General features: G+C 36.4%; 2 protein-coding genes across 3 annotated transcripts in view; both read left to right on the forward strand.

Moving 5' to 3' along the window:
* zbtb46 (zinc finger and BTB domain containing 46) overlaps window positions 1-10,418 on the forward strand; it is a 106,887-nt gene extending 96,469 nt beyond the window's left edge. Inside the window, exons 4-5 of the mRNA XM_055187930.2 lie at window positions 4,110-4,285; window positions 7,434-10,418. Coding sequence (XP_055043905.1) covers window positions 4,110-4,285; window positions 7,434-7,859 — 602 coding nt within the window. The 3' untranslated portion in view covers window positions 7,860-10,418. The remainder of the gene's footprint in view (window positions 1-4,109; window positions 4,286-7,433) is intronic.
* A 6,074-nt stretch (window positions 10,419-16,492) lies between these two features.
* lmod3 (leiomodin 3 (fetal)) lies at window positions 16,493-23,244 on the forward strand. Of its 2 annotated transcripts, none has more exons than XM_073874973.1 (4): window positions 16,493-16,829; window positions 18,479-18,750; window positions 19,588-21,090; window positions 22,911-23,244. In XM_073874973.1, exons 1-4 carry the CDS (start codon window positions 16,658-16,660, stop codon window positions 22,956-22,958), a joined length of 1,995 nt encoding a protein of 664 aa, XP_073731074.1. In that variant the 5' UTR covers window positions 16,493-16,657; the 3' UTR covers window positions 22,959-23,244. The 2 variants fall into 2 exon arrangements, with proteins under 2 accessions (XP_073731074.1, XP_073731073.1); XM_073874972.1 differs by having other exon boundaries at window positions 16,496-16,829; window positions 19,585-21,090.
* Window positions 23,245-25,067: the final 1,823 nt, after the last annotated feature.

Genomic DNA, 25,067 nt, shown 5'->3' on the forward strand with positions numbered 1-25,067 from the left:
TTGTATTTTTTATTGATAAAAGTCTGCAGTTCTGTGCCAAGTCTGCAGGACGAACAAACATCTCAAAAGGTTTTTGATAAGCATTATTGTTTAAACTGTTGAGTGTGGTGCTATGTTAAATGCAAAGTGCATCGTGAATAAAATCACAGTTCGGGACCTTTCTGAAAGAATGACGAAAAAATTTGTAACTTGCACTTGTTCACACACACACACACACACACACACATAGCACTGAAACAGACATTTTCAAGGTCTTGGCACTTTCTCAGGAAAAAAAATGTAAAAGACTTATTCGCTTTAATATTTTTTCTGAAGAGGTTTGAACTGCAGATGAGAAATCTCACTTTTGAATTGCACTATTTTTGTTACTAAAATGAATAACCATTTCAATGCATAGATTCCTGTATGTGATATATTTTAAAATATTTTTGTGAACATGGTTGAGTGCAAAGTTGAAGCCAATAAATTTTGTTGTGAAACATGCAACATATGAACACTGAGTGGTTATTCACAAGTTTCTGTGTATTACTTTCATTTAATGAGCAATAATAAACATTCTGTCAATTTTTTCAAAAACTTTTGGTGACATGCTGACTGATTTACGAGAATAAGATATATTAAACGTGCTGGTTGTAAAATACTAAACCAGGTAACCAGATTCTGCATTTAAATGAGACATGTGGGTGTTGAAGTCACAGTTTTTTTAGCGCATGCTTATCACGTCTATCATGTGTAAGGATTACAGTAACCTGGGTTTAGGTTTGCACTGTACCTAAATGGTTTCCAATCACTTTTTAACAGAGATAACAGGCTTATAGTGTGAATAACACAAAATCACATCAACTCTGCTTTGTTGTTGCTTTGTATGAAACTGTATCTCATAAAATGGAAAAATGCATCTGAGAACATGTGATGTGGAATTGCAAGTTTGGGTTGATATTTTGTGCTGTAATTGTTCAGCAAACAATAGTAAGCTGTGTTATTTTTCTATCATCTTTCTTTGTTAAGCGGTAAAATCTGTGGTTCTGTGCTGCGGTTGCTAAGGAAACTGTCTTTTGGGGTTTGTTTTGGTAGCTAAGGGCAGGTGAGCTTGTGAGAGTTCCCTCTTGAATGGCTGTCAATGCTAGAAAAGCATACGGGCCATATTTTCAGTGTCTGAATGACACAGTGAAGGAAAAGACATCATTGATGTAAAAGTGGCAGTAATGGTGAACTTGACTGTTCAGGGTCAATCTCACAAAAACAAGTATCAAAAAGATAAAAATGATAGTTTGCGGAAAGACATCAAAGCTTTTTATGTGACATTACAATATTATCATGACCAAATTATTACCCACAAACTCTCATAACTATAATTCAAGAGTTAGTGTTAAGTTTTTGCGTGATTCCTATTAAGATTCTCACAGTTAAAAAATACTGTTACATATTTATTAGATTTAAGTATAAACACATATATCATGATGTGCAATTTATATTTATATTGTGATATATTTTTTATTTATGTGCCCTTATAATTTTTAATAAAAAAACGCAAACCTCCTTTCCTCCTCGAAACCATAGATATGTATAAAGGCTAGATGTGTTGCCCGCTCTGCTGGCCAATTGAGTTGAACGTCCGCATTTGTCGGCCATCTTACCACAGGCAGCTCGCTCACTCATAGCATTGAGTTTTAATGATGCATGTACTTTTAAATGATCATAAATTGCTGAATTTTTTAACGGATATCGAACGGTTTGGTTTGTTATAAATGTCAAAAATGTACCTATGACACTGCGTTCTTATACAAAAAAAATTCATGAAACATGCTAAAGCATCCAGAACTATAGCCAGGTTAATAACGTTTGTAAGAAACCAAACCGTTTGAAAATGTATAGAAAATTGAGCAAGTTATGGTCATTTAAAAGTACCTGCACCATTTAACTCAATGCTACGAGTGAGCGAGCTGCCTGTGGTAAGATGGCCGTCAGGTGATGACGTTAGAGACCGCCGTAACACATTTAGCCTTTATATATATCAAGAGGAATGATGGAAGGGTGGGTCACGGGGAAACAATCGCAGCAATTGGCAAATAGCAACATGACCTAACTTCAAACGATCCAATCAATTCTCAATGGACAAATTTAAGTCCTGACCTACCTTTTCTCTCCGTTTTATTCGGATATTTGTCACGATGGGGAAAATAAGACAATCGCTATTTCCGTTTCATTGAATTTGTGACTTTAAAGGACAAGTTCGGTACTTTACACTTAAAGCCCTGTTTTCAGATTGTTTATAATATACAATTTTTGGGTGTTTGTTGTTTCACCTCCCACCTCTATAATGGGTGTATAGGTGCACTGGAACAATCCTTCCTAAAATGCATTAATCTTTCGTTTACAAAGACGTGAAACTCACCGAGTGGTCAGGGGTGTTCACTGATATGCTCACACAAAAATCACCGCAAAAGATGCTTTCTAACAGATGTTTTAGCATTCGTTGTAAACTTGTGGACCTACAGCACATCTAATACAAGTCAATGGAGTTGACAAAAACTACGATAAAACCTGTTGGAAAGCATCTATTGCAGCGATTTTTGTGTGAGCATATCAGTGAACACCCCTGACCACTCGGTGAGTTTCACATCTTTGTAAATTAAAGTTTAATGCATTTTAGGAAGGATTGTTCCAGTGCACCTATACAGCCATTATAGAGGTGGGAGGTGATAGAACAAACACCCAAAAATTCTCGGGGCAGCATCATATGTCCAAATTTCAGTCAAAACCATTCTATTTCATCATAAACAATCTGCCCGGTTGCATGAAACTCCTTAAGCTAAGAAATCCCTTAAATATAAGGTTAAGGTTGCCCTTAATAAAAAATGGGTTGCAAGAAAAACCCTTAAGTGAACCTTAAGGCTATCAATAAGTATTTACCCTTAAATGCTAAAGTATTACCTTAAGTTCTGCTATGCGTTGCAACAAAGTCCTTAAGTCCAATTTTCCCTTAAAAACTTAAGGGACTATAACAGGTCCCTTAATGTCACACGCGATGGCTGATTTTATGGTTATTTAAGAAAATGAAGTACCAACGCGCACTTCTAACGATCGAAATAATCCCTAGAGAAAAAGATGCGTATTTATTAGGAGAATAGCGGTTTGATCGTCCGTCAATCTAAAGTGTTTCCAGTTTGAATTACTTTGAGGTTTTATACATGCGGCACTTTACAGTCTGTTATTTGCGATGTTTCATTGTACACAAATCCGCCGTCTGTCGAGCTGCGTGCGTTGATTTGTTACCGCTGTTAGATTTTGTAACTACAGCAACCGCGTCTCCGCTGCCGTGTTTTGGCAGAGACTGCCGTAAAATACTTAATATAAACACTTAGGTAAGGGTGACAGTTAAGACCTTTGTTGCAACGCTCTTAAATAAATCCCTTACCTCAGGGATTTTTTCTCCCTCAGGGAAACCCTCACTTTAAGGGATACTTCACCGATTTAGCATTCAGCTTTGTATCTGTAGAAACCCGGCAGTATTACTGAATGACCATGTTTTTCTCCCTCATTTCCCCCTGAGAGAAGAGATATCTGCATTTTGGTTCTGCAAAAAAGTCCTCCGATGATGTAATATGATGATTTTTGCATCATCGGAGGACTTTTTTGCAGAACCAAAATGCAGATATCTCTCCTCTCAGGGGGAAATGATGGAGGGAAACATGGTCATTCAGTAATACTGCCGGGTTTCTACAGATACAAAGCTGAATGCTAAATCGGTGAAGTATCCCTTTAAGGAGTTTCATGCAACCGGGCACAGGGCTTTAAGTGTAAAATACCGAACTTGTCTTTTAAGTTACCCGGACGCACTGCTGAACCAGTTCACTTTACCTAAAATAACTTTAGCCCAGACTTTCTCCATTAAAATAATTTTGGTTAACATGAATCAAGTAGTTACCTCCATGGCAGCAGTGCTGTCTGTTCATTAAACGGATTTAATCCAATAGAAAAACTTTTACAGTAAGGAGGCTTGGCATTAATGCCATATGCTTGACTTTAACTCTCATCCTTGCAGAGGTTTCACATGTGTGTGTTTTTTCTGCTTCTGATTAGAGTTATTTCTCATTGTCTGTTCACAGTTAATGACTTCACGGTGATCAGGAAGAAGTTTAAGTGCCCATACTGCAGTTTTTCCGCCATGCACCAGTGCATCCTGAAGAGGCACATGCGCTCGCATACGGGCGAGAGGCCGTATCCCTGTGAGATCTGCGGGAAGAAGTTCACCCGGAGGGAACACATGAAGCGCCATACTCTGGTGAGTTGAGTAGAGGAGACAGAGCCAATGGGGGGCGCCAGTGTGCGTGAAACTAAATAAACAGGATCTTATGGAATTCTATGGAAAATATGGGCAAAAAAAAAAAAAGGATACACAAATATGTATCCTATGTGTCATGATGAATAAAATAATATTTAAGCTTTATGTTTAAAAGCCCAGTTACTGTAAAAGAAAACACATCTAGTAAACATTACAGAATATTACAGATTCTGAAGCCTAAATTAAAATTAAAATTTGTGTGCATTCAAGGTTAGAGAGCAAATGTGCTGTTTGTAAAGGCATTTGTGTGGGATACTCACCTATTAAATATAGGCTTGTGCCTTATCCCATAAACCCCTCTTATCTCAGCTTTTCCCAGCCCTTATTATTGCCAGCGCTCTTTAACACCTCCTCTCTTTTCTCCTTAAAGCCTGTATTTACTGTGTCTTCTCATGGGAGGCACATACAAACATGCTTTGGCACATGCTGTTGGTGCTGTGTGGCTAAGAGATGTGCCACAGAAATTAGCTTTGGTTCTGAGCATATCAAAGGGTCTGTAATAGTGTGACATGATAACAGACAGCGAGCGGCTCTTCTGCTTAGCGCTGAAACATTTAACACCTAGCGTTGCATTATTCACGATTCGCACCATGGACGGATCGCAAACTATATGCTGCATGTTCCAAAGGCTTGCTGGGTATAATGTGGAGAAAATTCAAAGGTCTACACAAGAGACCGCGCTTGGCTGCAATGTTTTCCCCTGTGAAGGCAGCTACACAGTTTACTGTTATTTGAAATGATTCGAGACATTTCGAGTACACACATATAACACTTACAAATCAAATAACTTGGCATTGCCGTGATATTTTTTGAAGTGCCTTTGAGGACCATGTAAATTACGATGCTGTTTGTCAGGGCTTTTCAAACTTTTGTAAGCCGAACCCCTTTGCTCTAAATTGTTTACTTGACGTACCCCTTGAGATTTTAAGTAAATATTTCAATAATTTATTTGCATATTTGCATGGTTTACTTTAATAAAAAAGAATTTATTTTTCATTAGTTTTAAAAGTTTTATCAGAAGTATTTACATAGTTATTGTTATTATTACCTGTTACTGGACCCTCATTTGGTTGTTTTCTTTTATTGGTACATATAACGTATCTGTACATTTTGCACGGGTTTTCAGATTCTGATATATTGTAGGGTTGTTTAATAGTCACATGACATTCAGATAAACAAATATAATATATTGTTTTTGTTAGTAAGTGTTTTATTTAGATTTTTTGTTTTTCGTCAACTCACGAACCCCCTGCTATTCCCAAACCCCAGTTTGGAAAGCTCTGCTGTATATGATTAATCATATACCATGATGGATATATTGTTTAAATATAACAAAGAAAATGACACGGAACTTAATAATGCTTGATTCTGTTAAGTACAGTTTAATATTACACAAAATTAAATATAAATATGTCTTTTAATAAAATATATGAGTGTGTACGTGTGTTTTTGACATCTGAACATCTTGTCTCATTTTAAACCCAAAAGTAACCAGGTTTTCTATGCAGAAGGTCTGCATTCGATAAAAATTGAGCAAATATAATATTTTAAATCAATATTTAATGTTTCTTACCTTACTTATAAGGTAAATAGCTGTGTAATAGGTGGGATAATGTACAGGCAAAAAAGCCCCTTCCTGATCACACTGTCGGGGCTTATTTCTGCATTAACATATTTGCCCGTTTTATCCAAATTTTGGTAGAATATGTTGTGTAAAAAAATGTAATGCCTTACATTTTTAAATGTACAATCAAATGTATTATACACGTTATTTTTACTTCCAATTTTAAATTTTGACCAGTGATGAGTTGCCGTACATTATTAAAATACATTAAAATTGCTTAAAGGGACAGTTCACGGGAAAATGAAAATTTTGTCATCATTAACGAACCCTCAAGTTGTTCCAAACCTGTACCAATTTCTTTGTTCTGCTGAATCCAGAAAAGATACTTTAATGTTTGTAACCAAGCAGATCTGGGGCACCATTCACTTCCACAGTATTATTTTTCCTATATGGAAGTCAAATGGTGCCTCAGATCTGGTTATTAACATTTTTCAAATATTTTTTATTTGTGTTCAGCAAAACAAAGAAATTCATACGAGTTTGGAACAACTTGAAGGTGAATAAATGATGACAGAATTTTCAATTTCAATTTTGTTCTGCTTAATACAAAAATACTTTAAAGAAGACTGGTGCCCCAGATCTGCTTGGTTACAAACATTCTTCAAAGTATTTTTATTTATTTATTTATTTATTAAAAAGCAGAACAAAGAAATGTATACAGGTCTGGAACAACTTGAGGGTACGTAAATTATGACGATTTAATTTTTCGGTAAACTAAAGTCAATTTGACTGTACCTAAAAATTTAAGGCTGCAAAATATTTAAAGGAACGGTATGTAAGAAATGTACATCAATTAATCATAAAATGGCCTGATATGTCACTAGACATTAAGAAATCATTATCATTTCAAATACTTTTATCACTGACAACAATGGTCCGGCCAGGATATTGTCATTTAAAAAGTTGAGTTGCAGGCCTCAAGTTTTAGCCACAAGTTTTGTGATTGCAATACCAGTTTTGGCCACAATCCTACATACTGTTCCTTTAAAGTGCTGATTTTCACCTGTGGTAACTCTTATTAGTAATTCATGTGTAGTGAATGCTACTTTTAACACTTTTTTTCAAACCAGTTTTATATTTTTTCTAGTGAACATTATAGGGTGGTTTCCCAGACAAGGATTAGATTAGTCCTAGCCTAAAATAAATGTAAGAGCTGTCCAAACTGAAAACAACTTGTACCGACATATCTAAAAATACATCAGTACCCTTTGTTTTGCCTCAAAATGCACACAAACAATGTTTTTAGTAAGACATGTTTGTTAAAACTAGTTATATTTCCTTATTAAACTAAGGCCTAGTCCTGATTTAAGCTAATCCCTGTCCGGGAAACCACCCCAATAGATTGCTCACTCAAAAAATTTTATAGCTACTAAAGGCGTCTCCTTTATTGACTTTCAAAACATTTTTACTAAAGGAATATAAAGTTTTGTCTCTTACAAAAACATTTTCGCTCTTTTTTTTTAGGTGCACAGCAAGGACAAGAAGTATGTGTGTAAAGTGTGCAGTCGTGTCTTCATGTCTGCCGCCAGTGTGGGCATCAAGCACGGATCTCGCCGCCATGGCGTCTGCGCAGACTGCTCTGGAAGGGGCATGGCTGCCCTGCTGGACCAAAACGGCGAGGACGGTTCCCCGGAAGAAGAGCTCTTGTATCCCGGTGACCACCGTTTCCCCGACGACACCGCCGATGGTGACGGGGAGGACGAGATGATGGGGGAGGCGGAGCTGATGGGAGAAGGCGACGGGGATGAGGAGAACGGGAAATGGAGGGCAGGCTCAGGGATGTCTCAGCGAGACGACAGAGCAATAGACGATGGGAAAGAGGAGAGCGACTCGGCTCTGGAGGGAGACGCCAGGGCAGGAAGTGAGAAAGACTTCAGTTGGATCTCTTAGTCTTAGAGCCTAGACCAAGATCAACCACCTGTTCCTGCAAGGAGATACGCTTAAGGTGGGCCAATCGGATTTCCTTGAGTCGGAGATCCTTGAGATGCCCGCAAGGCTGCCAGAGGAGAGACGGTGGAGAGTCTTTTCGCCGGGACTCTGTGTGCTTCTGACCCAGGCTTTGGTTTGTCGTCTCCTTTCTTCCTACGTGAGGACCAAACGGGTTTCTGTGTATGTGTTTGCTATTTCCTCAGACAAAAGAGATCGAAGATCGTCCAAAATCAGTACAGATGCATCGATGGGTCGAAAGTGTACGAAAGTGTGCTCTTGCCATACGGTCAGTCACCACCAGAGGGCGCTGGCTTATCAATTAATGAGGAGGTCACATCGGAAGACTTGCATCGTTCTTTTTGGCACATTGTTGAAACTGCAACAGACTTGCACTTTAAAAAAATAAACATTGGCTAGATTCCTATCGATTCCCTGTTTCTGTGGTTTACATTTTTATTCCAATTTATAAATATATATATATATATATATATATGGTGACCGCACCTACCTTTAAGGATATACAATATGTCCTTATGACTGTTATGTATGGACATTTGTGCTAGGTTTGCTAATTATAATGTATGCCTTGTAATGTTTTATTTCGTTGCAATTTTCTTTTCCTTAAACATTTCTATCAGTGGGGAAAAATCATGTATATAGATAAATCTAAGTGAAACGTTTGATTTATGTCTTTTGGGGAAAGATGTGCAAACACTATGCAGAAACAAAACATTTCTAGTTCTCAATCTTTATTCTCTCTATTATGGGAGAGAAAACAAAGTCTTCAACAGATGTACAAAGAGGGAGACTGGATGAGAGAGAAAATAGACTTACGGGAATATTACTTTTTGTCCCGCTGTAATATTTCCACATTATTTGCATTCCATAGTGGACACTGTCAGGGATAGGTTCGGTTTTATACAGAGGCTTTTCAGTGTGCCGTGTTTCTTAAAAAAAAAAAGAAAAGAAATTGTATGCAAATGTGTGTTTTGCCCTATTTTGTAGGTTCGTTGCGGGGCGCAGGGTAAGGGGGTGTCAAACTCAAACTCTCTCCTCTGGTCCCTCTCTGAATTTGACAAATTTTGCATTTCTGTGCAACTTTGCCATCATATTTTATAGAGTCTGCCTCGAGAATATTAAAACAGACAGGGAGATATCATGCCTTCTCTCAACATTTTAATGCTCTAACTTCTGGATATATGCATCAGTTTTCTGAATCGGAGTGAACCACAGCTTTGATCTTTCTTTCTTCTTTGTGTTTAGTCCATTAATGATACAAAGACCAGGTCTGATGTGTGCTGTAAAGTGAAATTGATCTTCACTTTTTGGGTTTAAATGGTTATTTATTTTGTTTGTTTGTTTGTGTGTGCATGCATGCAAGAGTGCATGCATGCAAGAGAGAGAGAGAGAGAGAGAGAGAGAGCAAGAGCTATTACTTGTCTCTTACCATTCTGTCAATCATGTACCAACAGAGAATACGTGTGTGTGTGTGTGTGTGCGTGCGTGCGTGCGTGCGTGCAGGGCCGGGATTATGAATGTCTTTGACACCATATTGTTTTAACAATCTGTGCCAGAATATTTGACAATGGGAATAAAATGCTTTATTATGCTTTACTTACTATTATTAACAAATTTAATTATTATGGTTATTGTTGATGTTGTAATTATTATTGTTACTGTTATCACTATTAATGTTATTATTATTATTAAGTGCTGGATGCTAAGCTTTATTATCTGTTTGATTTGACTATATTTTCTTTCTTGAAAAACGAAGTGTAAAACTTTCCAATCTTGCCTTTCTATGGACAGCAAGCCATGTGGCTTTCAGAAGTAATTCTATTGTGCCAGTTTCATGCTTTTTTGAGTGATATTTGAAACATTTCTGTTGTCTTTTCCGTTTCATTTACGAAGGATAAACCTTCTGAAAGCTTGATTTACTTAAAGTTTGACAGAAAGGTCTACAACACGCGCTTCTATATTACTAACGTACACTAAGTAATGAATATTATACCAAAAAAATAATAATCTGGTATACGTTGTATACATTTAGTGATTTTGTTTCGATTTGGTGTGCAGGTGCAAAGCTTTGATCAAACAGTGATTTGCTTGGTTGATTTTTTTGTTTTAACCCTGTACTTTGAGAAGCACAGATTATGTTACGTTAGCCACTTGAAAGTAAATTTTTGTTTCGAGAAGTATCGCAGCTTTAATTCTGTTGCCCTTGGAAACATGCTCAAGTTTTAATGGATGTGCTCTACTGTATGCCATTACTCTTGATCATTTACAAGGCCAGCCACTGTCGCGTGGAATTGTGGGAAATCTATGCTTGGAATTTTGGGAAATGTATGCTTGGCAGTTTGTACAAGCTTTAAGACCTCATATGTCTTTGGGCCAAGTGCCAGGCAAAACTGATATCCAATCCCTCCAAACCATCAGACATTTAGCTTTTTCTCTTTGTTTAATTTATTGTGTTCTTTACCTTTAATTGAAATAAAATCTGTTGAAATGAAAAAAAGGAAATGGGTTACATTTTTTTTTAGTCTATCATGAGTAGTAAAGTATATGTGGATTTGATTTAGTACTGTATATGTCATCAAAACGTAACTTCTACTGGTTAAATCCATGAAATGTGCCTTTACTATATACTTGAAGAGTTTCGTTGCAAAACGAGATAACCACCGTTTTTTTTTTATTGTTCAGAAATCTTGTTTTTTGGTTGTGCATTCCAATTAATTTCAATGCAACTGCAGTTGGTTTGTTTTGATTTAAACCTTCATAACTTAAAAAATACAGCTAAGTAGCACCATAAAACAAAATAATAACATGATAACATAATAATAAACATGTTTGACAAAAATGTAAAAAAATGGATTATGCAACGAAACTCTTCACTTGTACAGTTTATGTGTCCATTCTGTGGTTGTTTTTCTGTGTTTGTGGGTTTTTGTGCAATTTTCTATTTTATGTAAGAGCAATACTTGAATCTGTGATTGTTTTGTTTCTTGCTACACTGAAAAAAAATGATTCATTCAATTTACTAAATTTTTTGGTCCCTATCAATTTATTTAAGCTACATTTAAACAAACAAAAAAAATAGAAAAACAAAACAAAAAAATTTTGTTTAAATGTAGCTTAAAAATTTGATTGTGACCACTTACCTTAAAAAAATTGAGTAAATTAAATTATCATTTTTTTCAGTGCATTTCAATTTTACAGATGCTGTCATTTTGCCTAAAGAATTAATGTTCAGCTCAGCTGGTTTTGTCTAAAACTACCTGAACAACCAAGCAATATCTCTATTTTCACATTATTGAAAGACATAATGATAGACATTGTCAAAACATATAATTACTAATGTGTAAAAAAGGAAAGATTTTTTCAAAATAAAAATATTATTTAAAATCTTCTCAACATCTACACTTTAATATGTATTATAGATTACAGATCATTTATTGATGTAATTTGCTTTTTATTGGTTGGTTGAACAGATTAAATCAATATGCTCTTGACCTTGTCAGACCGAAGACCCCTTAATGGATAGAAAGGAGGCGCAGGAACCCCCAGTACATGTATCAAATTAAAATTAAATATATATACATACTTTGTTATGATAGTTTGTTACAAAGATATTGAAATAATCATTTTGGTGTGACATACTATTAACATTCAACATATATTTAATTTTACTAATTAGATTTTTAACTGAGAAATCGGGAATGTTATGCTTTTAATTTTAATCAAGTTTTAATTTTCATTTTTAACCTATTAATGCATTTCTGTTTGATGCTTAATTTGATTTTTCCCCCAAAATTATTTTGAATTCATACAATTGGCTATTTGAAGGACCCCCTGTAATACCAAAACGAACCCCTGAGGGGCCCTTGATCATCTGTTGAAGACCTATTCTGTTGAAAGTTAAAGTGCACCTGTTTCATTGCTAAAAACTTTATTTTGTGTATTTGGTATAATTCAATGTTTTCGCTTGGTTTATGGTTAAAAAAACATTATTTTCCACATACTGGACAATTTTTTAGCTCCAGATTTCACTCTCTTCCTGAAATGCATAGATTTGTAAAGCTATGTGTCTCTGATTGGCCAGCTAATAGGTACGTTGTGATTGGTCTGAATACCACGGACGTCAGCCGGAAATGTGACGCTCCTTACCATGTTTGAAAGATTCGCTCACAATGCAATGCTGACAGGAGTTAACTTACAGGCTGTGAGTCAAAGCGGGAGGAGTTATGATAATTTCGGTCTTGTCTCCATCACCAATCTCAGGAAGCAAACTGTTGCCTACAATCCATGAGTTTGTTGTAGTCCAAGAAAAGAGATTTACGTTGGAGATGATAACTCACGTCATCGTTTACTTTGGGGTTTGTACCTTTTGCATATCATTAACATTTACTACTACACACCTACACACCACAGGAAATGTAAAAACGTGAATCGGACCATTGGTGCTCTTTAAACATTTTATTGAAAATATTTTTGATTATGTGATTAATGGCTGTTAGTTTGTTGTGATAAATGTTATTTGCATTACTAAACCTGACCTTTAAAGATGTAAATATATTTGCATGATTCCACGGGAACAAATTGATTAAGTTGAAAATATGAAGAAACAGACTGTAAAAAAAATCTGTAGAAATTGCAGCTGGGTTGCCGGTAATTTACCGTAGATTTAAATTTATGTTTTTTTCTGGCAACATTTTGTTCAAAGTTAAATGAACATTAAACATTTACAAGTCTTTGTCTTTACAGAGTAAAACTAAAGAAACAGCATCAAGCAAAACATTCTGGGAAACAAAATCTGAAGCAAAAAAGAAAAAGGTTGATGATGATTTCTGATTCCCAGAATGCTTTGCAAGAGGCTGTTATTGTATACTTTTATTCTGTAAAGATAAAGACCTGCAAATATTCAAAATCCATTTAACCTTGAACAAATTCCTGCCAGCAAACAACACAAATTCAAATCCACGGTAAATTACCGGCAACCCAGCTGCAATAACATTGAAATTTCTACTGAATTTTTTTACAGTGCATTTTTGCTTTGTCGCTGTTGGCAAATGCTCACACATACTATAGTCTTAAATAAAATACTGGTAGTGTGCGTATGCTTATGTAAATTAGGAAAACAAACCTGTGGTTTATACATTACTGACCAAAAGCACATTAATAAATGCAGTTTAGGACACTGTCAAATATAAATGTACAAACGCTGTCACTGGGGGAGTACCCTTTAAAAAAGGTCCTAATATGTACCATTTAGGTACATATATGTCTCTTTGAACTACCAATATGTACCTTTGAAGTACTATGCACTCTTTGGGTACAAAGGTGTACCTTTTTGAAAGGGTAGGCTACTGTCCCAGTGACAACTTTTATACCTTTATTTCTGAGAGTGTACCCCTTTACTTACTCCATTTAAAGTTGTATTTATTAGTGGTTTATTAAGTTTGTATGAGCTCAGCTCAGCAATATTTTTACAGTTAAAACATTTGTTTTCTAACAGATTACTTGATACTGTTATATTACATTAAGCAAGTAGTACAAAACAAATCCAAACAATATTGTATGTCACTGTGGCCTGGTTTCACAGACAAGGCTTAGTTTAAATCAGGACTATGCCCAGCAAACACAAAAACGTTATAAAAACTTTTTTTCACGTTGTGAAAAGGTTTTAATAACGTTATTTCCCAACGTACTTAATACGACCAAATGTCGGGTTTTTTTAACCTTATAAATACGTATTTTCACAACGTTGCAAAAACGTTAAGATTACGTTATCAAAACCTTTGTGCAACGTTGTGAAAATACGTATTTATAATGTTCAAAAAACCCGACATTTTGTCGTATTAAGTATGTCGGGAAATAACGTTATCCCAACCTTTTCACAACGTGAAAAAAACTTTTTATAACGTTTTTGTGTTTGCTGGTACATGTTGCACATGAACTGTAGCCTATAAGGCTGTAGGTTCTGACACATCTGTCTTCCATTATTTCAGAGAAAAGTGTAGTAGATATCACAAACACGTTATAAAAACTTTTTTTCACGTTGTGAAAAGATTGTGATAACGTTATTTTCCGACGTACTTAATACGACAAATGTCGGGTTTTTTGAACGTTATAAATACGTATTTTCCCAATGTTATAATTACGTTATTTTAACACCTAAAAAAAACGTTCCAAAAATGGTTTATTTTGGTCTAGTTTTGTTTTCGTATTAAACGGACGTGATATTAAAGTTTTTTCCCAACGTTATAATTACGTTATTTTAAGACCTAAATAAAACGTTCCAAAAATGGTTTATTTTGGTCTAGTTTTGTTTTCGTAGTAAACAGACGTGATATTTACGTTTTTTTACTACCTAAAGAAAACATACCACTTAGGTGCTTTTACAACGTTTTAAAAACGTCCTTTTTTGGTTACATTGTTTTTTTAAATTTAGGGTGACGTTTTTACAACGTTTTTAAAACGTTGTGCTGCAACATTACCTAATTACAACCAAAACACAACGTTGTGAAACATTGTAAAAACTTTTTGTGTTTGCTGGGTGCCTTAGTTAAATTAGGATATTTATAACAAAAACCTTAGATAAAATATTACCGGTGTGCATCTTGAGACAAAACAATGACAATGGCATATTTTAAGATATGTCAGGCCAAGTTATTTTTAGCTCAAAACAGCTCAAACATTTATTTTAGTCTGGGACTCTAAAGCCTTGTCTGTGAAATCAGGCATTAAACTTCTACTTTAGTGGTTAAAAGATAAAGTTGCCAATTTAAATTGATAAAAAGATTGGATTTTTAAAATGTTTCATGAGAACCAGTGACGTGGGGTGTTTATGATAAACAGCAGGATGTCTGTAATTCCTTCAGCTGGGACATTCACAATACACTCTCAGAAATAGAGGTACAAGAAGATACACAAAGTTGTTACTGGGGCGGTAACTTTTTTTAAAAAGTACACTTTTGTACCTAAAATGTACATACTGATACCTCAGAGGTACATATAGGACCTTTTGAATAAGTTTCTGTCCCAGTGTCAACATTTGTACCTTTTTTCTGAGAGTGTATAACACAGCTGTGAGTGCCTTTATGCATTCATATTAGTTACTACACAACATTAATATTAGGTCATACTCACAAAAGTGAATCTGTCTACACTGACATTAAAATCTTTTAAATCCTCATTGATATATTGATGTCTGGGTGCTACAACATGATCCTCAGTAGCCATACTCTCAGAGAAATGCTACAAATGACAGTATCCTTTAAAAAGGCCCTAAATTGAACCGTTTACTTAGGTACAGATATGTTAACTGTACAAATTGTACCAATATGTACTTTTGAGGTAATAACATGCACTTTTTAGGTACAAAGGTGTAGGCTTTAGTATCTTTTCTCTGAGATTGTACAAAAAATAAACTAGTTTTACTCAGCATTAAGGACTCAAAAAGTGTCTTGAATTTAATTGTGTTGAAGATCTAAAGATTGTGTTGTGTATATCTTGGCTCTACTAAACAATTTAAAAGCTGATATATTAAAAAATGTGCTACATTTAAAAAATCTTGAATCCACTTAAAAATGATCTCAAGTGTTTCTCAATCAGGGGGCTGGGGTCCACAGGGGGGCCCCAACAAATTTCCAAGGGGGTCTCAAGATGACTCAAAATTATTCAAAACAAGCATTCAAATAAGCCAAAACAACCAACACATTTCTTATTGTTTTTTTTGTTTGTTTGTTTGTTTTGGTAGAAATTGTGAATCTTCAAATATTGTTTTGGGCAATAGGGGGGCCTTGAATATAAAGGGCTAAGAACCACTGCAGTATAACATACACTCTCAGAAAAAAAAAGGTACATGAAGGTACAAAAGTTTTCATTGTGGCAGTAGCTTTTCAAAAACTAAACTTTTGTACCTAAAAGCTATATGGGTACCTCTAAGGTCTGTGCTGGTACCTCAAAGGTACATATTTGTACATATTAGGACCTTTTTAAAAGGTACCGTCCCATTAACAAAAAGGTAAAATTTTTGGAGTCTGGGAGTGTAGGAAGTCATTTATTCATTTAGTGAAAAACGAATGGATGTGGTGATTTTTCGACAATTTGTTTGGATTCTGAAAAAGAAACACATATACAAACACAAAAGAAAACAAAAACATCAAGTGTGTGTAAAAATTGCAACACACTTTGATCAGACAGCACCGTCTGGAGTCTTTCCATGCTACATCACCCTGCTTTTCTTGACCGCCCAGTTTCCCCCTGTGTACATCAGAGAGATATTATTTCTGTCTCCATAGATCTGTGAAGGATTACAGGTTATTTCCAAATCACACCGTATTCCCACTGTTGATGCCCTTTAAACACAGACAATTAGAGATTATCCAGACTTTGAAAAATTAATCAATGAGTTTCCTTTTCATAGTCATCTTGTAATTCTAGTTAAGTACAATGTTTGCTGGTGAAACGTCTATTTGAATGACACGTCCACCTGTTTCTCTCTCTCTTTCTCTCTCTCACTCACTCAAGTGAACAGTCATCATGTCGAAATGCAGGGGGAGGTCCAGCTGGCACAAGCTGCTGAAAAAAGACCACGTCCATGTCTTGTTCCATAAATACTTTCTGTTTAATGGAAGTTATTTTAGATGGTACATGTGGTGTAAGGCCTTGAGTCCTGTCTGGAGCTGAGTTAAGCTCTCTGCGCTCTGTTCTTTTGGAAAACAGTGTCCTTAGTTCTGTTGGGAACGTTCGGAGCGAATATGTCTGTGTGCAACGATCGGGAGTCAAACGCAGATGAAATCGATGAAGATGAGATTTTGGCGGGTCTGTCGGCTGAGGAGCTCAAAGAGCTTCAGGATGAGATGGAGGAAATCGCTCCAGATGAGAGAGTGCCAGTAGGGCTAAGACAGAAAGATACTTCTCAAGTCAAAGGTATTTTCTTCTTTAGCTTTTGTTATTAAACCGTTAATTTCTATAAGAAAAAAGACAATTTGAGACATGTTATGTCGCAGTAGACCACACCAACTTTGGCCACTGTCTGTTTATTAAAATAATGGAAATGTATTTATCATTTCTACATTTCTAAGAAATATTCACAGTTATTCACAGAGATGCCATAAAAGGACCATTTTGGTTCCCCGATGAACGATTTAGTCAAAACCTTTTTTGCACTACTTTAGTGAAACAATGTTGTTGTTGTCTGGATGTTAAACCACACAGACCAAAAACATGGCATTTGGCACCAACATGGCATTTGGCACATGGCATCAGTGGTGGCCGCTGACTTCTATTCCAAGGGGCGCAATTTTAAAATATGTGTTCGGAGTGTCATATGTGTTGGTTGTCATGTCAAAATATCTGTTGCGTCATGTGAACCATGTGCATCATGCATCTCGTCAAAATACGTGTTTGCTGTACACGCTTCGGAAAGGATTTATGATAAAAGAGATGCTCACGTTCACAAAATACTTACAAAACATTCACTTAACAGTAAACTCTGATTACGCATGAGATTAAGCAAATATCTGGCAAACGCAAACGTCTCTTTTAGCATAAACCCTTAAGACGCCTTTGCAGCAGACACGCTGTAAAAAAAACTTTGCTGCCTTAAAATTTTTTGTTGAATCATTTCGGATTTACAAGTCATTTCAACTTACTATTATTTATCTTAACTAGAGATGAGTTGTTATAACTACAGGTGAGTTATTATAAGTTATAAATTTAAGTCAACTATATTTTATAAGTTGTGACAACTAATTTCTGTTGACATGACTTGTAAATCTGAGTTGATTCAACAAAAAATTTTAAGGCAGCAAAGTTTTTTTTACAGTGCACTTATTTTGATAAGACGCATGATGCACATAGGTTCACATGACGCGCCGAACACATATTTTGACATGCCGAGCCACACACATGATGGGCTAAACAAAAGCTTCGCCTCGAAGTCAGCAGCCGCCACTGCATGTGGTTTTTCTATGGCGTTGTGTAGCATTCAACCCTATCTCATAGCAATTTGTATGTATTTACGAGATGGCTAATTTATATTAATATTAATTTATATGCCCACATTTTACCCATATGACAATGGGGTTAGGGGCAGGGTTTCTTTTATGTTTTTATGATAATCATATGTTTCTGTAGGAATCACTTCATACAAATTCATACGAATTAGCCAACTCATAAAATACGTACAGATTTTTGTAAGATCAGGCTGGTAGCATCTGTATTTTTAAGCATGTATGTTTTCTCAGACAAAATTATAATCCCTGCATTAGAACAGAGCCCCTAAAGGGACATGGAGCAAAAATTAAATAAAGTTTAGTTTCGCATGCGCACGTGAAACTATCGAGCTTAGTTTCTAAAATAAATTTTTCAAAAACAATTCTGCACATGAAGTCTTCACGTGAGCACATGAAAGTTTCACTTGAGCACATGAAACTAAACTTTACATTTTTTTACCCCAATGTCACCTTAGGGGCTTGGTACATTAGTAAAAAAAATTTAATAATCGAAATAATGAAACTAACCGAATGACACAATCAGAATAAAGCCGTGCAGTAAATATACACATTTCATTGCAGATTCAAGTGATCCGGAGTCAGAAGAAGAGATCGACGAGGATGAGATTTTGGCGGGCCTGTCGGCTGAGGAGCTCAAGGAGCTTCAGAAAGAGATGGAGGAGATCGCTCCAGACGAGAGAGTCCCGGTCGGAATGAGACAAAAGGACCAGACAGAAAAACCTCCTACTGGATCATTTGATCACAGATCATTGGTGGAATATCTGTACTGGGAGAAAAAATCGAAACGTATGCTGGACGAGGAGAGAGCTCCTGTAACTATATTACCCAGCAAGGTAGGACTCTTAGGTATTGTTTTTATGAATACAGGTTATTTTATCGATAGAATAAAGTCACACATAACATTATGATCTTCATCTTGATGCGAAATAACTGTAATTCATACTTTTGTAAAAAAGGTTTTGTTTATTTTTTAGCAAAATTTTAAATGTTCCTGTTTGCATGCTTTCACATTTGTGAAAGGTTACCTCGACTATGAAGACATTATATTTGCCTTCTACAACTAAAAACACATGCAATATTTTCAGTACTTAAAAAAAACAACAACAACATGTAATACTCATTTTAACCTATAGAGGCCGCCATTATGTTCTGAGTGTAGTGCATTTTGGTTTGATGACGTGTAATGTTTGTTGCGAAATATTACTATATTTTACTATTATCTATTAAGACATACATGGGTTTATAGTTGGGATACATAAAAAAGTGTTTACCCAGATGTGTTTAATGTGAAAGTGGCCTATTACATGAATAACATAAATATTTGCATTTTACCTGAAACACGATATTTAACACAAAATATTTGAAACGGGGATTAAAACTATTTTAGATGTTAATAATATCGCCGTCCTTTAAAGTCATGCGATATTTTATCTGACCATCTGACAAAATCGACTATTTATAACTACTGCAATAAGGTGGCCAATAATGTTTCAACAACAAATGCCATCAAACAGCAACCAAGCCATCATGCAGCGATTTCAAATAGGACATGCTATTTTTAGGCTCTGAGCAAGTTCCTGGAGAGATTTAGTGTTTCTGAATTTGTAGCCTATCTTTAAAAGTTGTCTACATCGGATTTAAACTTTCTGTACATTTGTCATTACCAGAAGAAAGAAGAAGAAGAACTTGCTGCAAAAGAAGATCAAGTTAAAGAGGTTGAATATGTCCATGAGAAGACTGCCGAGGAGGTTAATGGAGAACAGAGAGATGATGTTGAAGAACTGATAGTTAAGGTCGAGGAAGGGGACAAAGAAAGTGAAGTGCCTGTCAAGGTGGAATTGGAGGTAAACGGTCCCAAAGTGACCTCAGAAGATGTTGTAGTACCATCTAAAGAGACTCCAGATACGAACGTTGAAATAAAGCCTGAGAGTTCATCATGTAATGAGACTGAATCTGAAGCCAATGAGAAGACAGCAGATTCAGTCCAGTCTGAGCCTGCGCCTGCGCCTTCATCATATGAAAACTGGGTTCCTGAGAAAGAGGAACGGATCATATCTAAGCTAAAAATCCCCAAACTTGCCCTAGGTGGAAATAGTCTTGCTAAGAAAACTGCGAGACCTTCTGGGAACGAAACCAATTTGGAGACAACTTTGGATAAGATCCGTAAAAACAACCCTTCCATCACGGATGTCAACCTTAACAACATTGAAAACATTCCCAAAGAAATGCTCCATGATTACGTCAACGCGCTCAAGAAGAATCGGCACGTTAAGACCTTCAGCATTGCGAACACCGGAGCGGATGAAAACGTGGCATTTGCACTGGCAAACATGCTCAGAGAGAACAAAAGCATCACCACGCTAAACATCGAATCAAATTTCATAACAGGAAAAGGAATCGTTGCGATAATACGCTGCCTACAATTCAATGAAACGCTTACTGAACTTCGCTTCCACAACCAAAGGCACATGCTCGGTCACCACGCAGAAATGGAAGTGTCTCGTCTGCTCAAGGCCAACAATACTCTCCTAAAAATGGGTTACCACTTTGAGCTCCCGGGACCTCGGATGGTAGTGACCAATCTTCTCACGAGAAACTTGGACCGTCAGAGGCAGCAAAGAATGGAGGAGCAGAAGCTCCAGCAGACGAAAGAGCAAAGAAAGGTCATAGAGATGTACGAGAACTCCCTGAACTTACCTCCTGGTATGCTGGAAATGTTAGGTGGTTATATCCCAATGGCCCTACTGCAAAGTTCTCAAGAAGCTCAGAAGGTTCCTCAAGGTTCTCCAGAACCTTCCCCACAACCGAGTCCCCCTCAGCAGGTTCGGAAGATGAAGCATCCTCAGCCTCAACAGCGTGCTCCCAGCTCGAACTCTGGTAATCTCTTACAGGAAGTACAGCTAAAAAAGATTCCTAAACGAAGAAATCCACTTCTGGATCTCAACCATAAGGACGAGAGAAGAGAGGGAAGAGCTAATGTTCAGCTGAGAAGCGTTTCTAAAAAGAATCGCGCAGCTTGTGAAAAATCTGTGGATGAGACACCCAACCTTAAAGATATGATAAGGACTCTAAAGCCAGTCCCGCGAAGACGAGAACCGCCAAAAGTGGATCTGACGCCTCGAGATCAGCTCCTCACTGAGATTCGGCAGAGCAACGTGGCCTATCTAAAAGCGGTACGTAAGGTCTCTCAAATATACAACCAATTACTGTAGCTGCTGTGTGCAGGATTTAAGTCTCACTATCAGAACAAATGGTCAAAAAATGGTCCCAAGCTGATACTGGGGCAGTACCCTTTAAAGTGGACCTATCATGAAAATCTGACTTTTTCCATGTTTAAATGCTATAATTGGGGTCTCAGTGCTTCTATCAAGCATAGGTCATTTAAATTTGGCTCCCCTTGTGATGTCAAAAGGGGATCTTATTATAATAGTACCGCATCTTAATCTGCACTATCCAACCACGGCACTGCCATTTAATGCAGAGAGAGAGAGAGAAAATAATTGACCGTGCAATTGAGTTTCAATTTCAACAAACCACTATTATGGCGATCAGTTTGCTATAATAAATTATCTATATGGTATTTTGAGCTAAAACTTCACATATGTATACAAAAGATTTATTTTAAGTCTTGTGAAATGTCCACTCTATTATGGACTCTTTGGTACCAGTATGTACCTCTGAGGTACTATTATGAACCCTTTATGTTCAAATGTGTACCTTTAAAAAGGGTACCAACCCAGTGACAGCTAGTGACCATTTATTGACCCTTTTTATAGACAATGTACAATATATATCGTGTTAAAGGGACACTCCACTTAAAAAAAATGCTGATTTTCCAGCTTCTCTGGAGTTGAACATTGGATTTTTACTGTTTTGGAGTTCATTCAGCTGACCCACTGGGACTGGCGGTACCACTTTTGGCATGGCTTGGCATGATTCATTGAGTCTGATTGGACCATTAGCATCACGCTTAAAAACAACCAAAGAGTTTCGATATTTTTCCTATTTAAAACTTCACTCTTTATTATATTACGCAGCAGCCAAAAATTGTTCCCTTGGTAACTTTTAATAGCAGAGGACTATTTTCGGGTACTGCGTAATATCATTGCGCCTGCTGCAGCCATGTTACGGCAGCAAAGTCCTTGATTATTACACCAGAATGAGAGTATAGTTCCTACCCATATATAAGAAAATTGCAAATTTTCAGTCGGTCTTAGTACACGATGTAACTACAGAAGAGTCAAGTTTTAAATAGGAAAAATATCAAAACTCTTTGGTTATTTTTAGCGCGATGCTGATGGTCTAATCGGATTCGGTGGATTATGCTGAGCTATGCTGAAAGTGCTAGCGCCAGACCCAGGGATCGGGTGAATGGATTCCAAAACGGTAAAAATCAAATGTTTAACTCTAGCAATTTTCAAAAAAGTGTAGTGTCCCTTTAAGTGTTTTTATATACTTTATTTTTATATACAAATATCTTGCATGTTTATAAATGAAAAATTCACACTATTCGCTGACAATGAATTATCAACTTGCTTCAGGGGTATGCCAAATAAATCTTATAAGTCTGAATAAAACACATTCTTAAAATGTAAAATGTGTGAATATACATTTTACATACATTTGTTGACACGTTTATATTTAGAATTCCAAACAATTCCAAAAGTCCAAACACAATAATGAAATCATGAAATATAGTGATAATGGAGTGAGGTGGTACCATTTTAAAAAATTAAGGTGCTATAAGGTTAAGTGATGCCGTAGAAAAAAATGTTTGGTTCGCCGAAGAAGCATTCATTCAAAGAAATCCATTTCTTTCTTGCGTTTTTATAATCTGAAGTACATTTATTTACAAAGAACAGAAAGGTTCTGCAGATGTTTTAGGTTCACAGCCTGAAAAAGAACCTTTAAGGAAGGAACCTTTATTTTGAAGAGTGTACCCCACAGACACATAGATCACTGTGAAATCATTAATTCTGTTTTACATCCGCAGGTACCTCTTCCAAAAATCCTGGAATCAAGTGAAACGAGTCTCTTCTAACTTCAGACAGACCACACAAGGGACAAAAGAGCGCTTAATGTAGCCAAACAATTCCATGATGCTCCTAAACTAATGGAGAAAGTAAAGTGTATGTACAGTATTTGAATGTTTTACTCAAGGCTATGGGAATGGAGGGTCAAGTGGTCTTGCTTACTGTTGAAAAAGAATGATGTTAATCACTGCTTTAGATGATGTGAATGTTGAAACTGCCGAGTGCATGCAGTTTATGTATTTTGTGTCTGAGTTTAAGTGTTTATAGTGATAATAAACCTCACATGAAAATTAACCTCTTATCTTTTTCATTTTTCTAAGTTTGGCTGTAATGATGATATTTTTGTTAGTTCTGTGGTAACCAGCTCTTCAAAGATTCTGAATGGGGTAAAACAAAAATAGTCGTTGCATTATCTTACATGTTTGATTAAAACAGAAATGGCAAAGTTATGACAATGCTGCCCTCTGCTGGACAACAGTAAACATGCACTATAATAGGTTTCCAGGCCTATCCACGTGATATTATAGATGAAAAGAGTTTGACAGCAATGTGCAATGAACCATATTTCAAATAATTAATTCTCATTCATTCTTTTGCGCAAATGACCTAGACAATCTATAGCTTTTACTATAGAAAGACCTCTTATTTAAAGAACACCTATTATGCAAAATCCACTTTTCCACTTTTTTATGTTTGGACATAATGTCTGTTGGCAGTATGTGAACACAACCACCCTACAATGAAAAACATCCACCCTTTCCTTCTTTTTAATCCTTATTAAACTAAAGCAGTCTCATTAGACATGCCATTTTGATTCTCTTATAAATGTGAGGTCACATTGATAAAGCCCGCCCACTTACAGTCCTGTGTTTCCACCCTCAGCGAGTTGTACTTTGTCCACTAGATACTATTGTTTCAGACTGTATTAATTAGATCTATTTCAACTGAAAGAGCTCACTGTCTGTTTGTAATGAAGTGAGGAGCTGTATCATTTGCATTTAAAGGTACAGACATTAAAACAGCACTTTTTTGCTCCCACCCAAGTAGGGTCATTTAGGACATGCTGTAATAAATGATCTGTGCGGTATTTTGAGCTGAAACGTCACAGACACATTCTGGGCACACATGAGATATATATTACATCTTGTAAAAAGGACATAATAGGTGTACTTTAAGCTATACACTCACCTAAAGGATTATTAGGAACACATGTTCAATTTCTCATTAATGCAATTATCTAATCAACCATTCACATGGCAGATGCTTCAATGCATTTAGGGGTGTGGTCCTGGTCAAGACAATCTCCTGAATTTCAAACTGAATGTCGGAATGGGAAAGAAAGGTGTTTTAAGCAATTTTGAGCGTGGCATGGTTGTTGGTGCCAGACTCCACAACACGCACAACCATGAGGCGGATGGGCTACAACAGCAGAAGACTCCACCGGGTACCACTCATCTCCACTACAAATAGTAAAAGAGGCTAAAATTTGCACAAGCTCACCAAATTTGGACAGTTGAAGACTAGAAAAAAGTTGCCTGGTCTGATGAGTCTCGGTTTCTGTTGAGACATTCAGATGGTAGAGTCAGAATTTGGCGTAAACAAAATGAGAACATGGATCCATCATGCCTTGTTACCACTGTGCAGGCTGCTGGTGGTGGTGTAATGGTGTGGGGAATGTTTTCTTGGCACACTTTAGGCCCCTTAGTGCCAATTGGGCATCGTTTAAATGCCACAGCCTATCTGAGCATTGTTTCTGACCATGTCCATCCCTTTATGACCACCACGTGCACATCCTCTGATGGCTACTTCCAGCAGGATAATGCACCATGTCACAAAGCTCGAATCATTTCTAAAGAATGCTTTCAGCACCATGTTGAATCAATGACATGTAGAATTAAGCAGTTCTGAAGGCAAAAGGGGGTCAAACACAGTATTAGTATGGTGTTCCTAATAATCCTTTAGGTGAGTGTAGGTGCTCTTTAATTCAGTTTCTTGCCGTTCATATTGTTAGCATTATTTTATACAACAAAACCAAAAACTTGTACTGCATAAACATTTTGCACCACAAGATGTGTTCTTGCCTTGCTCTGAAGTCATTATTTGTATCTTTAATATAT

The sequence above is a fragment of the Misgurnus anguillicaudatus genome, chromosome 13 (genome assembly GCF_027580225.2).
Source record: "Misgurnus anguillicaudatus chromosome 13, ASM2758022v2, whole genome shotgun sequence".
NCBI classification, from domain to species: domain Eukaryota; kingdom Metazoa; phylum Chordata; class Actinopteri; order Cypriniformes; family Cobitidae; genus Misgurnus; species Misgurnus anguillicaudatus.